At 37.5% G+C, this 17,782-nt stretch overlaps 1 protein-coding gene across 1 annotated transcript; it reads left to right on the forward strand.

Annotated features, from left to right (window-relative positions):
• Positions 1 to 11,305: 11,305 nt before the first annotated feature.
• On the forward strand, positions 11,306 to 14,970 carry LOC101307775 (pentatricopeptide repeat-containing protein At3g22690-like). Its single transcript, XM_004296638.1, has 2 exons — positions 11,306 to 14,467; positions 14,641 to 14,970. Exon 1 carries the CDS (start codon positions 11,306 to 11,308, stop codon positions 13,835 to 13,837), a length of 2,532 nt encoding a protein of 843 aa, XP_004296686.1. The 3' UTR covers positions 13,838 to 14,467; positions 14,641 to 14,970.
• Positions 14,971 to 17,782: the final 2,812 nt, after the last annotated feature.

Consider the following 17,782-nt stretch of genomic DNA (forward strand, 5'->3'; position numbering starts at 1 on the left):
ATATATTTTTCTTTTTGAAATTTTTCTTTTTAAATGGCTTCCATTTATATCTTCTTTTTTTAGAAGATCTTGGTTGGGGATTACAACCAATTTTCTAATTTTCTCTAAGTATTTTGTCACAACATTTTCTTTCTCTGGAATCATTACTGATTTGGTTTTTTACCTGTTTTTAGCTCTGACTTCCACACATCTTTCAGTGATAAGTCTTAATACAAAATTTATTCTGAACCCTAGATTATCATGTTTATTAATTTTAGTTATAAAATTAGGATAACCTTTTATAGCTAATTCATCCCATGGGTTTGGGAGTTTATGAAAAAATTGATTTAACCAGTGTAGGCTTGACTCTGGTTTTATTTTGAAGTAGTATTTTTTATACAACTGAGAATATTCTTCAAACTGACATATATTGCATAGTTCTATTTTTGACAATATATATTCAATATCTTTATGGATGATTTTTTCATCTGTTGCTCCACACAAATATTTTTTTATTATTTGTGCAAAGTTTTTAAGTATATTATTAAAATCTTTAAAATTTGTTAATAAAGATAATTTTTGTAATGTCCTTTCTGGTGAATTTTCCCATTGTTTTAACCATTGCAAAGTGTCTCCTTGCAATGTTGCTGCAATATAGTCTAAAAATCTCTCTTTAGTCCAAACATTTTTATAATTAGTTATCAAAATGGACATTGATTGTGCCCAATCGTCTACTGTTTTTTCTTGATCCTTAAATGGTATATGACTTAAGTCTAAATATGTCCCATGTTGGGCTACCATATGTTTATTCATATCATCTCTCCTTGTGTAGGAGGGACTAGGATTATCTGGTTCAGTTTTTGGTTCAGTTTTTATTCCAGAAGATGATGCATGTTCTGTTGTATTTATGAATTTTTTATCTTCATCTTGAGTTGTTTTCAAGTATTCTTCAAAAGCTTCTTGATTGGAAAACTCAGGAAGGTCTTCGTTTGCTTTTCTTTTCTTTGGTAGATCAGAAGTATTTTCTTCTAGATCTGTTTCACTATCACGTAAAGCATTTATTTCATTGTCATCTTCATTAGATTTTGAAGACGTTGATTCATCATCAGATAACATATTAATATCATAATTAAAATAAGAAAGCAAATCTTCATATTCTAAACAGGTTAATCTTATTTGATGTAGAATATAATTTCTTTCATCCATTGTTGCTTCCGGATCTTTATAGATCGTTTTCCAATAATCCAGAATTTCCACAATATTGTTATATTCTTCTTCATTAGGTTCTTTGTTTTGAAGAACCATTATCTCTTTTATATCTTCGGTTCCATAAAATAATCTGGGGATTTTGTTATCTCCAGGATAATTCTGTCACACCCCAATTTTCAAACGATAATTTTCAAAAATTTGGGCATGATATAACTCAAAAATAAGACTCCAATATCTGCTCAACAATCCCAAACTAAACCCAAAAGCTGGAAATATAAATATCAACAAAACTCATCACTGAGTTATACATTACATCTCTTTAATTACATTAACTTCAAAAGTCTAGGAAAATAAAAACGCTCACATGCGCTTAAAAACAAACTGAATAATATACAATAAAATGTATATCATTTAAAACCCAGCTACTATGCCTCTGCCTCTGCCTCTACCCTGCTGATCATCACCTGTAGGTCTAACCCCTACACCATGAATTGGTGCACCGGGTTGTAAACAAGAAACCCGGTAAGCTAAAAAGTCAGTATGAGTAACTCCCAAAATAATAACTCAACAATTTCAACATCACATATAATTAAAACTTTGGTGCGGACGTCCGCAGCTGAGAAGGGCTATATATATATATATATACACACACACACGATACATGCATTGCATATGGAAAGTGTAGGAAAAAATTGAGAATAGTAAGTCGGTTATTAATTTCCACCAAAGTTTTCAGATACGAAGATAATATATATTATAAAGAAGCATACAAATATCATGTGCATGCTTAGCACTGTTGGCTAAGTCGTTCGGGTACAAATTAGCCAAGTGAGGTTCGAAACTCGTTGGACCCAATTTCTGGGGTTTTTGAGTTGATTTTTTGTGGGACCAAAAATCAATCACCTTGATGACATGGCGATGTTATCAAGAGATTTCGAATATTTAGGCAAGATATTGGGAAATATCGAAAATATCAGACGAAAAATCATTGGAGGGTGAAAAGTATATCGTGACATGAGAAAAACGAAAATTTCGCCGAAATATCAGCGAACTTATTGATTTTTCACTCCTTGAAAATATTTGACTCTCTTAAAAATAGAATCGGAATAGTCTACTCATTTCATTAAAAATCCATTTTATATAGAGGTGGATTACAACAGTAATTACATGCACATAATGGTGATATTTAATTGTAATAACAACGTACATAATGGCTGATATAACTAATTGAATCGTTACTTCCGTTAATCAATAACTTTTTAATTTATTCTCATCAATTACTTTGACGAAGGAAAACTTAAGGTATTATTCCTTCAACACTCTCCCTTGTGCCAAGTCAAAGTTAAAACGGTGCATGTGATGTTGCCTCATTAAAAACTTTGCCAAGTAACAAAACCCAGAGGGACAAAATAAATCTGGTCAAAGGGAAAAAGAGCACAACACACCTATAATAGTGTATGTGTGTTAGACTCCCTTTGAAATCTACACTCCGCTTGATCCTTACATTAATCAAGGAAGCTAGGAACGTCTTTGCATTCCTATGTTTCTCACATGGTTTTTAGATATAGCCATAGGTTGTGATTTTGAGAAACAAATCTATCCTATTCTCCTCGGACCCTACTTGATTCACTCTAATCTTGAAGAAAGTCTGATGTTTCTCAAAATATATCGTTGTGTTCCCAATGATGATTACATAACCAGTTCGGGAACGACCTATTGATTATAGATATCTGACATTAGCATCGTTTGAGGTTTTGATATATGTAGGGGATTGCAGTTCCATCTGCATTCCCTTTCGTCTTTCTATAGGGATAGGATGAGCCCAAGTCAAATGGTTCATTTAGGTATCATGATACGTTCTTTTACCTTTCAATGACACTGCGTTGACGCTGAGGTAAGTCTAGCTACAATATCAGGACCCACCTCGAATTTCACCCTGAAATCCGAAGTAAACCTTGCGGGGACCACCTTCAAAAGAAATTCTACAGAAAATTCTACAGAAAATTCGGCATAACCTCCCTTAAAACTGGACAACCCTTCCTAAAAACACCTGTAAACACTTCTAAAAATTCCAACTCGAACCTTAAAAAACTCTTGGAGCCTTCGTGCTCCCCAAATTCACAACACCTCCCAATTTATTTACTAATCTAATAAAAATCTCATAACCAACAATTCATAGGTTCAGAGCAATTCTAACAGTGACGGGAAGATAAATATATATATATATATATATATAAGCGGAAGCTATATGACGGACTATGCCTCACTCTATGTACACCCAACCTCAACTACGCTAACCTGTAAACTGAACATTTAAAACCGAATGGCTCAGGGGAGAAGCATTTAAAAACGTTAGAGTGAGTGGACAAAATAAAGTTAAAAGGATCGAACAATTAAATAAAACTTTATGTTTTCCCAACTAATCTCTTCAGGAAACCTACGATAATTAATAAAATTCATAACTTAGAAAATTGGCAAATTCTGAAATACGCGACTAGCCCCGCTAGTCTCCAATACTTTACGATATTGATCCTCCTAGGCTCTAGTATATAAGTATGTATTTACACACATCCATACACCCTATATGAATTTTTATGGATTTAAGAGTTCATATAGGGCTACTACGCTTTGCATCACGCTCACGTCATACCATAATAGTGGCATCATTTGAGGTTTTGATGTAGAGGCCAGGATTGCAGATCCATCTGCATTCCCTTTTGTCTTTCTATAGGGATAAGATGAGCCATAGACGGAGCTACATTCATGGCACCCCTGTAAATTTTTAAACTTGGGTATTTTGCATTAGAAATCAAGAGGTTAGATATAATTAGAAGTAAAAGCTTCCTAATCTCCCCTAAACCCCCCCCCCCCCCCCCCCCCCCCCAAACCTATCTACAGTTTGTTCAATCAACTTTCTTTTTTACAGATTATCACCTCAATCCCAGTTGCTCAAAATTGATAATTAGGTTATGACAATGACCCTATGCGATTTCCATAAGCATCGCCTCAGTCCCAACTCAAAGGTAGGCCTCATCATTTGTCCTTTCGGCCTTAGCCCGCCCTAAAACCTGCCCTACCCTCTAGGGCCGAAGCCTACCCGGCCCTCCATTAGGGCAGGCCGGCCCTAGCCCTTCTCAAATAGGGTAGGGCAAGGGTCAAGCAAATGAAACCCGGCCCTACCCTACGGCCCTACCCTATTAAGCCCTTTAGGGCCAAGCTCGGCCCGGCCCTAAAAGCCTGCCCTTTAGGCCCTAAAAGTTTCTTATTTTTTCTATTGTTTTAATACGTCTCTTATTTTTTAGATATAATACAATTAATCTTCTTTAGTTGTAATTGATTTTCTAGTCTTTTGTTTTATTTTGCTTAGTTGAATAATGATTGTATTTTGATGATTTAGATTTTAAAGAGATAGTTAATGAGATATATGAGTATAACCTCTTAGATTAATATTTATATATAGATGTCTTAAGTTAAGTATAATTTATATGCATGTATGTTAAATATTACTACAAAATAGGGTGTATTATAAGTAATATAATCATTGAGGATTGAATTAATTGTAAGAAAAAGAAAAGAAAAAAATGAACTAGAGCCCATCTCGGCCCTATTTAGCCCTATTTAAAGGGCCGGCCCTACCCGACCATTTTAACCCTAACGAAATGGGCCGCTAGGGCGGGTAAGGGCCTGCATATTCAAGCCTCGGCCCTACCCTACCCGGTCCTAAATTTTGTTGACTTTGACAAAGTCCTACCCGACCCTACCCGACCCTACCCTAAGCCCTAAATTTTAGGGTAGGGCCGGCCCTAGCCCGGCCCATGATGACCCCTACTCAAAGGCATAGCACTAGTCTCTTTGCTCGCTAAAATAGCAAGTTAACTATGCAGACCAAGTGTTAGTCTTCATTAGCAATATGGCGCGACTGTCATCCTTATTTATTATATCTAATTGAGACTATCCATTAAAGTATGGCCGTTAACTTCATCATGGTCGTGCAAGTTTTTCTCACTTAATTTGATGAAACTGAATTCAGTTGAATTATAGTCATGCTCAGTGGTATAAAACAACAGTAGTTTTTATCGTCTGCATTATTTCTTTGCATTGTTAACACATTTGCAAATGTGATATAAGTGTGCTATCTTTTCATAAACCTTAAACAAAGAGAAGACTGTATATGTATAATACAGTGAATTATTCAAACTATGTGTATTGCTGTGTAACGGGTAGAATGGCCCAGATTTAGATCCACGCTCATCTTCCCCCCCCCCCCAATTTCTTTTCCTATTAAACCATAAACACCAATCATTTGTTGTTAATAAGTTTAATAATTTAATTATTTCTTCTACCTTTAATCAACTCTTGTCATATACACTCTACTCATAATCAATTCAATAATGAATGTTTTTTTCTCATTCTATAATTTAAAACATTGTAATTGATGAGCTTATTTATCCATATATTAAGTAACTATGATGTTAGATGTCCAATATACAAAAATTAATTACCTTTATATATTGTATTCATATACATTTATTCAATTTTCAATTATTATATACTTTTACTTTGTAACTCGGCCCCCTTATTATATATGACAGGACCCACCCCAAATTTCACCTTGAAACTCGAAGTAAATCCTGTCAGGTCCACCTTCAAGGAGCATTTACCGAAAATTCGGCATAATCTGCCTTGAAAATAGACAACCCTTACTTGAAAAATTCTAGATAAACACTTCTATTATAAATCATCCATCCTCAACTCTTGGAGCCATCCTGCTCCCCCAGTTTATCACATCCCCCAAAATAAAACAAGCCTTAATCAACTAATAACTATCTCAAATGGCTATCAGAGCAGATCTATAATGAAAGAAAAACAATGAATAAAGAATAAGCGGAAGCAGCCTCTGACTATGCCTCGACTCCATGTACGTTTTACCTCAATTAAGCTTAGCCTGCAAACTAGGCATTTAAAACCAAAGGGCCCAGGGGAAAGTAATTTAAAAACGTTAGAGTGAGTGAACGAAAAATAATCAAGTAACTGATCGCAAAATAACTAACCAAACTTAATTACTTTCCCATTTTCCAATAATCAAGAAATCCGTTGCATGCAAGTGTTGATAAAACATTCATAAAGAAAATCCCAAGAAAACGAATTAGCCCGCTAGTCAAAATAATGACAAAGATAAATAATAACCTTCGTAAAAGAAAGTACCAAAATGGCTAGTCAAAAACAACATTAAAGGTACATAAAGACCTTTGTAAAATGAAATATCGAAAAGATGGACTAGCCCCGCTAGTCAAGACAATAAAAGATAATAAATATTAAATAAGAAGCAGCTATAGCCATACAAGTGAGCCTCCCAGGCTCGGGTGCCCCCCAGGAAAAAGTACTCCCATACTCCTTACACCTTCACGTTATGATAACAGAGAGGGTGCATAGCTTGCGTGATGTCATCGACTACATCACATCACCCGAAGGCGGAAAGAGCTTAAGTAACCCCACTTAAAGCGTGGAAGTCACATTGCCTCAAAAGACGGAACAACATGCTAGCATGAATATCATAAATAATCCAACAAGTATGGCATAAGAAGGGAAATATAAATTTATATGATTTTTCCCAAAACTCATAAATCAAGTATAAGTACAATTCCCAACCGTACTGGAAAAATTCCAAGAGAAAATAATTTAGTAAAATTTAATGACATATCCCACACGCTAAATTGCTTAACAAGAGAATAAATAACTCATATCAATAACATATTTCAAAAATTAGACAACACTCAAAACCTTAAAGAAATCTCAAATCCAGAGATCAAAAGAATATCATAATTCAAATACCAAAACAATTACCCAACTCAAAATCCATAATTCATTAACGATCTCAATCCAAAATACTTGCTAAAATATTCTCATGGTCAAGATCGATATTCTACAAATAAATACAAAAATTATAATTAGCGGACTACCGAAAATCCCATTTTTGGAAATCTCTTATAAATCTCAAAGTCCACAATTAAAACAAACATAATAAAATCTGGAATTTATAAAACTATCCAAACTCAAATACCAAATTAATAATCCGAGCTCCAATCCATACATCATGACCAAACATTAATTAATGCTTCAAACTCAAATAATTTTCAAGATCATCTCATAAGCCAAAAATAGTAACTTTACATTTTACACCATAACTTTTACATACGAACTCCGATTTTAACGTATAACATGTCCACGGATTCGTATTAACATCCTCTATGACTTCCTTAAAGAAATTTTCCCAAAATAATTTTCCCACAAAAAGTCAACTCTAGGGTTCTTTAACAGTAAACGATTACCCAAAACAGTAAAAGATTAAAGTAACACAAAAGTAAATACCCTCAAATTAACTTAAGAACTGAGATGTGACAATATAATCCCGCCTCCACCCTTGGGATGAGCCCAAGTCAAATGGTTCATTTAGGTATCATGATACATTCTTTTACCTTTCAATGACACTTCGTTGGCGCTGAGGTAAGTCTAGCTACAAGTTCTTTGAGAATGTAATATTCGGTCGAGTTCATCGGGTTAAATACAATATTGTGCTTATTGCACTTTAGAGTAAGAATTTCAATTCTCAACTCTTATTCATCATCTTCCTTAATTTGGACGAAATGGATCTTTCTTTACATCCAAACATCGACTGATAATTGGGATTGCTAACGACATGTACTTCGTCCATGTAAATCGCTTGAGAATCTTTTGGACATATGCAGACTGGAGGATTAATATTCCACAAACTCGTTGTTAACCGAATTTCCCAAGATTAATTATTCATTTCAATTCGAATTTCATGTAGCTCGCGGTTTCTCTTATTTCATCAAGAGTACCTGCCATGTTCCATCATCAACTTAGATATCTATAATTGCAAATCAGGAGCTCCTTTCACTTATGAGTACGCAGAGGAATAGTTCATCATTTTATATCCCTTCCCAACCAAGTAGTCACTTTATAAAGTGTGCGTTTCAATTCTATTTGTAAATGCACTCCGTGGTTCAGAGTCACTTAAGTTGGATAGTGTAAGGCCGTCGGACACTTTCATAAATATCTCCCAATCAAGATCCCAATGGAGATATGTACTAAGCACATCTATGACCTGCATTTCCAATATGGTAGAATATGTCTCCTTGTAGTTGATCCAGAGCGTTGCGAGAAACCTTGGCGCCACAAGGCGAGCCTTGTCTTTAGGGCTTCATTCTTGTCATTACGTTTTTTGGCAAATACTTATTTATGTCCTATAGGCTTTACACTTGGTATTGTTAGCACTACCAAACCAAATACCTGTCTATTTTTCTAGATTCTTGCTCTTCCTGGATTGCACTTTTATGTAGGCTAATATGCTCTTTGTTGACATTCTTCAACAAAGCGTGGTTCGATACTTTTGTGCTCTATGATTCCTTGAGCAACAGTGTGAATCATCAATGTGTATGTACTCTCGTAATCCATTGAGATTTTATCTGTAAAATCATTTTAAACATCGGAGCGTCCTCCAGTATTGATTCATGGACATAACTATAATCAGAGACAATCTTATCAGAGAGATTCTTTACTTTGATAAGGTTGTACCTTACTTTCCCAATTCCTTTAGACAAGTTTCGATCGAACCAAGTGGCCTCCCCCTCTTCCTTTAGGGACCCATGGCCCCAACCACACCTCCACTAAGTATGGTTGCGTCGCCTCTATTTGCGGCAATGTGCCCTTTATTAGGGACTTTTAACCTTGCAGGCATTTGCAGCTTATATGTTTGACCTCGTCACATAGCAATATCTTTAAACACATCAAGCATCGAGACTGTTACGTTCTAGATATCGATTATGTGGGGATCAAGATAAGACAAAGTGGGGACAATCACAACCACGACAATTCCTACTGTTCTTATAGAAAATCATTTTTCTTATCTCCCCCTAACGATGGGAAGACTATCTCATCAAAGTAACAATCCATAAATCGGGCGGTGAGATTGCCTGTAAGGGTTCCAGATATGGGATAATTGTTGGAGGTCCGTATCCAACATATATATACATATTCGTTTATGAGGACCCATTTTTGATGCGACCCATTTTTGATGCGTTGTAGGGGCGCAATAGACACATATGTTGCGTAACCAAGTATGCGTAAATCTCAAACTCATGTCTAGTTACTAACTGGTACGCAGTGAATGATTGGCTAGCAGTGGGTCTAAAAACGAATAAGTAAAGTTGCATGTAATATTGCATAACCTCAAGCAGATATAGGCCGGTTGGTACGCTTAACTAGTGCCCTAGTCATCATCTATGGTGGCTTCTACGAGATCATTTTGTGTATGCAAATGGAATACATAATGTATATATCGATCCAATAAAACATGCAACCATCATCAAATCCTTTTGATGTTGACTCCTAATATGGTCAATTTGTATAGACTTTATGATCGGGGAGGACCAGCTTTTAAAAGCCAGAAACGCTTCTATCACTGTAGCGGTGATTACTGTTCATTAATGAATCTTTCATAATACCGTTTCCTACCCCATTCCCTGATTAATTTACTAATTGCTATTCACATACGAAAGAGATGCAACTCTCTCTCTCTATCGCTCCGGATCATTCTTACAGGCACCGCCCAAACAATCGACCCCGATTCAAAGTCTGGAGGTAATTTTGTTGGTTTTTTTTCAACTATACTCAGTTTTGTTCAATTTTGGAGGTAATCTCGTTCCGAGTTACCTTTCGGAATCTTGTTGGTTTTGTCCCATTTTGTGATTGTTTACGTTGGTTCTTGTAGGTTTCAATCTTGTTGATCGCAAATGAACTATTCTCTTTTTTTATTCTAGCTATTTTGTGTTATGTGATTTTTGGGGTTTTGTTTTGGTTCCTTTCTGTTTGATCCTTCCCAATATGACAAACTGAAATCTTGCTCACCACCTGTTTGATGAAATGTCTCTGAGACATTGGTACCTCTTTTTTAGCGTTCCTTCATTCATTGTGTATAGCTAATGAGATGAATTTATTGGTTCATAACTTATTTTCGTTTGTTGAGTGTATTGGTTGATAACTGAGGGTTTGAATATTGCTGACAATGACCCTGTTATCCTTGCCATGTTATCCTCAGATGAATGTTTTTTTCGGTCAGGCTGTGTTAACAGAGTTTAAGCCTTTGGTAGGGAAAGGAGGAAGGTGTTGGGGGTATTTTATAGCGTAAATGGGAGGGCTGCCGCCGTTTCTAGCACAGCGCGATGATGCTCCAACATTGAGTTCTATGTCATAATTAAGTTGCCCGACAAATTGTGATTCTTCAATGGATAGGTGTAAGTGGAGATACACATATTGATACATTCTAACTCAATTGGAACATTGAAAGATGGTCAAGGAACTGGAGAGGTTAAGAAAGAGGCTCAAGTTTAAGTTTAGTTTTTGGTTTTTGTTGTTGGTGTAAGTTATAGCCAATGGCTGGATGGCTGTACTTCAAGTTTGGAGGCTTTTGTAATAAGATTACTTGTTGTGTAATTTGATATGCTGACTGTCAATTTGACACCATATTTATGAACTAGTGATCATTCTATTTGGTTGCTAGTTATCACTTAATAGATTTTGTTAATCTTTCATTCTTATCGCTGGAAGCCTGAGACAAGTGTTAGGTCACATACATATTGGAAAATTACGGTGTACATAATAAAGTGTAAAATAACCGGAGAAATTACGAGTACTTGAGAAATGCTACTTATATGGATTGAATTTCATAAGCCATGAATGGGAAGTAAATAGAGAGAAGGGTTTCTCATGTTCAAATGGGTCATTGTACATTCTCAAAGCACTTTTTAGTTTTTAGTTTTCTTATTACCAGGAGTATCTCTGTAACATTCGCCCAACAAGCAGGCCTATCATGCTTTACCACTAGACCAAACCCACATGGGTCACGTAGCTGCTTTGCTTATCTTATCAGCTATTTATTCTGAATAAGTGAAAACCAACTTTTTTTAGAAGCCACGACCGTAACAAACACACCCGATTTCAGTTCTCTTAAAAAACAAAGAGAAGCAATGCACTGAAGTTAGTTGAAATCCGGTTGCAACCGCAGATAGGCCAGCAGAACCATCTAACCATGGCTGCAATGCTCCATCCTCATCCTCTGGTCATCTCAGCCACCCCAAGTTTCATAGCTCCCTCTAACCAAAACGAATCCAAACCCATCAACCCTTCCCCAACCGAGTCACTCAAAAACTGCAAAACCATAAACCAAGTGAAGCAACTTCACTGTCAAATCACCAAGAAAGGCCACAGTCACAGACCCTCCACTGTCACCAAGCTCATAATCACCTGCGCCGAAATAGGCACCCTCCAAAGCTTGGACTATGCCCGAAAAGCCCTCGACTTGTTTCTTGAACAACAAGAAACAAGGGGTGTGTTGTTCATGTACAACTCTCTGATAAGAGGCTACTCTAGTGCTGGGCTTGGTGACGAAGCCATTGGGCTCTACGTTCAGATGGTGGTTCAGGGAGTTTCGCCGGATAAGTTCACGTTTCCGTTTGCGTTGAGCGCATGCTCGAAGGTTGTGGCGTTTTGTGAAGGGGTTCAGCTCCATGGGTCGATTGTGAAGATGGGTTTGGAGGGTGATGTGTTTGTTGGGAACTCTTTGATTCATTTCTATGCGGAATGTGGGGAGATGGGTTATGCCCGGAAGGTGTTTGATGAAATGCGTGACAGAAACACCGTGTCGTGGACTAGTTTGATTTGTGGTTATGGGAGGAGGAGTATGCCCAAGGAGGCTGTTTCTTTGTTTTTCCAGATGGTGGGTAATGGGATTGAGCCGAATTCGGTGACGATGGTGTGTGTCATTTCGGCTTGTGCAAAGTTGAAGGATGTGGGGTTGAGTGAGAGAGTGTGTGATTATATTGGGGAGTCTGGGATGAAGAGTAACATGCTTATGGTGAATTCACTTGTTGACATGTATATGAAATGTGGGGATACTGGTACTGCAAAGCGGCTTTTTGACGAATGTGTGGATAAGAACTTGGTTCTTTACAATACAGTTTTGTCAAATTATGTGCGCCAGGGACTGCCTGGTGAAGCGGTTTCTGTGTTGGGTGAAATGCTGCGACAGGGCCCAAGACCTGACAGGGTTACCATATTATCTGCGATCTCAGCTTGCGGGCAACTAAGTGATTCTCTTTCTGGAAAGTGTTGTCATGGTTATGTTTTGAGGAATGGACTAGAAGGTTGGGATACTATTTGTAATGCCATGATTGACATGTACATGAAGTGCGGCCAACAAGAGACTGCCTGCAAAGTTTTTGACAATATGTCAAATAAGACTGTAGTATCACGCAACTCGTTGATTTCTGGTTTCATAAGAAGTGGTGATGTGACGTCAGCTTGGAAAATGTTCAATGAGATGCCAAAGAGTGATCTTGTCTCTTGGAACACTATGATTGGAGCTCTTGTCCAAGAGAGCAAGTTTGAGGAAGCAATTGAACTATTCCGGGTGATGCAGGCTGAGGGAATAAAAGGGGATAGAGTGACCATGGTGGAAGTTGCATCTGCCTGCGGATATTTAGGAGCTCTTGATCTTGCAAAGTGGACTCATGCTTATATCGAAAAAAACGATATCAACTGTGATACGCGGCTGGGGACAGCCTTAGTTGACATGTTCGCTAAATGTGGAGATCCTCAAAGTGCAATAAAGGTGTTCAATACCATGGCCAGAAGAGATGTTTCTGCTTGGACTGCAGCCATTGGAGCAATGGCGATGGAAGGAAATGGGGAACGAGCTCTAGAGCTTTTCGATCACATGCTTAAGCAAAGGGTGAAACTGGATGAAGTAGTCTTTGTGGCAATACTGACAGCATGCAGCCATGCTGGTCTTTTGGAACAAGGGCGGAACATTTTCGTGTCAATGCAGTCGGTCCATGGCATTACCCCTAATATCGTTCATTACGGGTGCATGGTCGACCTGCTAGGCCGAGCTGGGCTCTTGGAAGAAGCTGCTAATCTGATAAAGTGCATGCCTATTGAACCCAATGATGTCATTTGGGGTACTCTCTTGGCTGCGTGTCGAACCCACAAAAACGTCGAGATGGCAGCATATGCGGCTGAACAAATATCAAAGTTGAACCCTCAAAGAACTGGTAGTCAGGTGCTTCTGTCAAACATATATGCCTCAGCTGGGAAATGGGCTGATGTTGCAAAAGTGAGGTTAGAATTGAAAGAGAGAGGAATTCAAAAGGTACCCGGATGCAGTTCCATTGTAGTTAATGGAGTGATCCATGAGTTTACATCCGGGGGTGGTGATACTGATAAACACCTAGAGAAGAGCCACATTGAATTAATGTTGCAAGAATTAAACAGCAGACTCAGAGATGCTGGTCACATTCCTGATTTGGACAATGTCCTGCTTGATGTTGATGAGAAGGAGAAAGAGTACCTGCTCAGTCAACATGGTGAGAAAGTGGCCATCGCTTTTGGGCTTATAGGTACAGGGCAAGGAGTGCCAATTCGTGTTGTGAAGAATCTGAGAATGTGTTCTGATTGTCACTCTTTTGCCAAATTAGTGTCAAGAATATATGAGAGGGAAATTATTGTTCGAGACAACAACAGGTTCCACTTCTTTAATCAGGGGCTTTGCTCTTGCAGTGATTACTGGTAATAGAGTTATGACCTGAAGTGAACTCTCCCACAATTAGTATTCTTCTTTAGTCTGCACTCCCATTATCTAGTGCTTTTGGTCTGCACTGCAAGTATCTTTTTGTGTTAATTACACAATCATGCCCCCATTGTCATTGAGCCATAAATCAAGAGCAATATGCACAACCCAATCTCTTCCATTTCCACTGTCCAAACTCATTGACTACTGGCCGAACAAGCGTTGTATAATAGTGGTTCACCTAGTATATCAACAGAATGGATATTCACCTACTGTGCCCCGCCCACTTCAGAGTTCCAACAAGAATGCTAAGCATTCAGACGTAAATTTTCTGAGACCAGAGCGGTTTGAAGCTTTTAATTGTTGGTTCTGCTAATATTTTTATTCATTGTGGAATTAGCACAATGGTAGTTGCATCAACTAATCGGCATATGGCTAGTTTTATTTGTATATGTGTTCTTGAAAAGTTGACCACATGTATTCCACTGCAGTGATCAAGTGGGGTGGTTAATAAGACTGATTGTCTGCAGTCATAGGCAAGCGGCATGAGGGAGGCTGCTGCAGGAGGAGCAGAAATACACTCTGTGGTTCATCCACAAGTACTTGTATTCGTCAACACTTGATAATATGCTAGTATGTACATGTAATCATCTTTTATAAAATACCTGAATCTTTTCCTTTTCTCAGTTTTTAATATTTTTATGTTTTTATTTAACCTAGAGGATGTAGTAATGCTATCTCTATGGTGCTATATCCTATACAGAAACTAGTGCATTTATTCAAGCTGATCTTCCATTTTACAACAGATGACAACAGGCCAACTTCTCCTGAAGCAAGCTATAAACTCAGCTCTTTTATCGATACCATGCATCTTGGGGGAGGCAATAAATCCCACATATCATCTGCAGCACTAGTTACTCCTTATGACTCACTATTCTCAATCAGTAGCTGCAGATTGAGAATGCTTGCTTTCCGGTACAGAGCTCAGCAATAGCCTTGATCATACACTTGGCTAGCTGAGTTTTGTTCTGTTAACAGCGCTCGGAAACTAGGGACAGCAGGCTCTTTGAAGAGCTTGTCAATATAACATGCACGTACATGCATGCAGGCTACCACAATTCTGCCGAAAATAAAAAAGAAGAAGCATGGTTTGAGCTGCAAGCGTAGCTGAAGAAACTTGTAGTGGACGGCTTTAATCCATTTCTGGATTTTTTTAACGGCTTTGCATTTGTGGAGCTTGCTGTGTAGTTCACTTCCATCCAAGCCTTTTTGACTGGTGGAAGCCTCAGCCTCAAGCAAGACTTTAATTGGTTTTGCTGGTAAGCTGCTAGATTATATTCCTTGAGTTTTTGGGTTTTTGTTTCGTTTTACATGGATCAGTAGCTTACTTCTTAAGCTTCGCTCTTGACTTTACAGAAAATGAGACAACAAGGGAAAGAAGCAGTATGATTTTAAAATCCGAATTGCAACTTTCTCAGCTTGTACATCTCATATCTCATATGCAGATATACTAGATATGAGAGATGATAAACTTGTAGAGTATACTGAAACTTAGCTTGATAAAAGATTATATATACAGATCACAAGTTAATTGGTTGTCTGTATAGTGAGGATTGATTGGACTAGAGAAATCTGGTTTCCACTTTTCAATATAGAAATGAAATTCCAAACATAATTTAATTGGTTATTATTTTTTCTCTTTGTGAGAATGAGATATAATTGGTAATGATTATACACTGAGAAATGAAAGCAAACAAACTGCGAGGTTAGTTGGTTACTTGTTCGACTATTGTTTAGCAGTGCCAATGAGATGCATTCTTTAAGGGTTATATTATAGCCTGGAGAAGCCTTGTGTGGTTCCTTGTGAGTTGGTCTGCTGCAAACAAAGGAGTGATATTGAATTGTTGAAAAGCTAGACAAAAAGATACCCAGATACTTCAAAATCCGTTATAACAGAACAGCTTTTGAAGGGCCTTGTTAAGAGAGAAGCTAGGCAGCAACTCAGCAAGGATCATCGGTACTTGCTTAACGTCGCTGCCTTGAAGAAGATAGCTAGGAAATGAACCTCTTAACCATGGTTCGAAAAGTGCCAAATTTCCATTCCTCTTCAGGGGTGACCTTGTAAAGATAAAGAAACAAGTTGTGGATCGGTTCAGGGTGCTGCATGCCAAATGGAGTGATGCAGGAGCATACAAGGCAATATTTAATTATATATTCGTGATCTTTGATATTTTGTTATTGAGATAATTTTAGGGACTTATTTTATAATTAGTAAGATTTATGTTTAATTACCTTTCCTTTTAGCTTTAAGCTACTTGTTCTCGAAGTATTGTAACCTATATAAATATGGGTATTGTAATAGTTGTGAGGGAGCTTATGTTTTATGAATTAAATCAGTTGATTTGCGGCATGGATTTGCCCTTTTCTATGAGTTTGCTACTCCTTATTTCTGGTATTTGTTGAGTGACTGTTAGAGACCTGTTCTCGATACCTGATCCGCATCAGTTGGTATCAGAGCTCTGGCAAGAGCTTGGTGGATTCCATGTCTCAGGTCGGGCGAAGAGGTGGAGGTTTCAGAATGGAGGGTCGTGACGTCAACAACGACATGGCTGAAATCAAAAAGATGCTTCAGCAACTTGTGGTACGTATCGATCGCATTGAAGCTCAACGACGGGGTCGTAAGAGTTCCAACGGGGAGAGAGACGTTACCACCTATCATCAACGTATTGATTGCATCGAAACTTTCAACCAAGATGGTGACGGTTCCGACGAGGAGATATGCGTTGGCCCATTTCATCGTTGTGCTCCGCTGTGTGAGTCGGGTGAAACTGGAGAGCCTGTTAGTTTCGACTATGAAGGTTCTAATTCTATCTTTATCTTTTCAGTCAGTAATAATTCAGAAAAAGAAAAAAAGAAGGTGTTGTGGATTTTAGTAAGCCACCGATTTATAATGATTGTTTTTGTGAGGCTTGTTGTGACAATTGTGGTGTGGAAGAAGATGAAGACACCAATAAAGGAGCGATCAAGGCATTGAAGAAGGATACTGACCATTATTTTGTTGATTTTCTTGGAGATAATGTCTTTATTATGCAGATTCCTAAAGTCGTAGTTAATATTGTCAATCAAATCAATGATGGTGAAAGAAATTTTGGGATTGCGAGATTGAAGTTAAAGAGAAAATTTATTGGATCAGGATCAAGCATTTATTCCAAATATCTATTTATTTGGAAAGGAAGAATTCAATTGCAAGCGAATCTGTCAAAAGAAGATTTGAAGCAGTGGAAGATTTTGTCTGGATTTTCTACAATCAATGGTTCAAATTCGAGGACGAATTCTTTCCAACCAAGGGAGTCTGATGTAGGAGCATATAAGGTAATATTTAATTATATATTCGTGATCTTTGATATTTTGTTATTGAGATAGTTTTAGGGACTTATTTTATATATTAGGATTTACGTTTAATTACCTTTCCTTTAAGATTTAAGCTACATGTTCTCCAAGTATTGTAACCTATATAAATATGGGTATTGTAATAGTTGTGAGGGAGCTTATGTTTTATGAAATAAATCAATTGATTTGCGGCATAGATTTGCCCTTTTCTACAAGTTTGCTACTCCTTATTTCTTGTATATGTTGAGTAACTGTTAGAGGCATGTTCTCGATACCTGATCCGCGCGGATCAGGTGCGGATGTCAGCATTTATTCTTACGGTGCGGATTTCCACTTTATACTACTCACTTTTCAATCAAATTTTCACATCTCCACCGTCTAGTCTTTAGATACTAATGTATAGATCATCTCTGCAAAATTTCAGCCAATTTGGTTATCATTAAGGCACTCAAACTTGATTAAACCAATGGATGAACATAATTCTGTCAAACTTGAACCGTTCATGTTTATAATAGAAAAACACAGTTTTGAGTGCCTTAATGATAACCAAATTGGCTG

This window comes from Fragaria vesca, linkage group LG4 (genome assembly GCF_000184155.1).
Source record: "Fragaria vesca subsp. vesca linkage group LG4, FraVesHawaii_1.0, whole genome shotgun sequence".
NCBI lineage: Eukaryota > Viridiplantae > Streptophyta > Magnoliopsida > Rosales > Rosaceae > Fragaria > Fragaria vesca.

What these genes read in the sequence shown, in the direction of transcription:
- LOC101307775 (XM_004296638.1), top strand. Translation starts at nt 11,306, where the DNA reads ATGCTCCATCCTCATCCTCTGGTCATCTCAGCCACCCCAAGTTTCATA.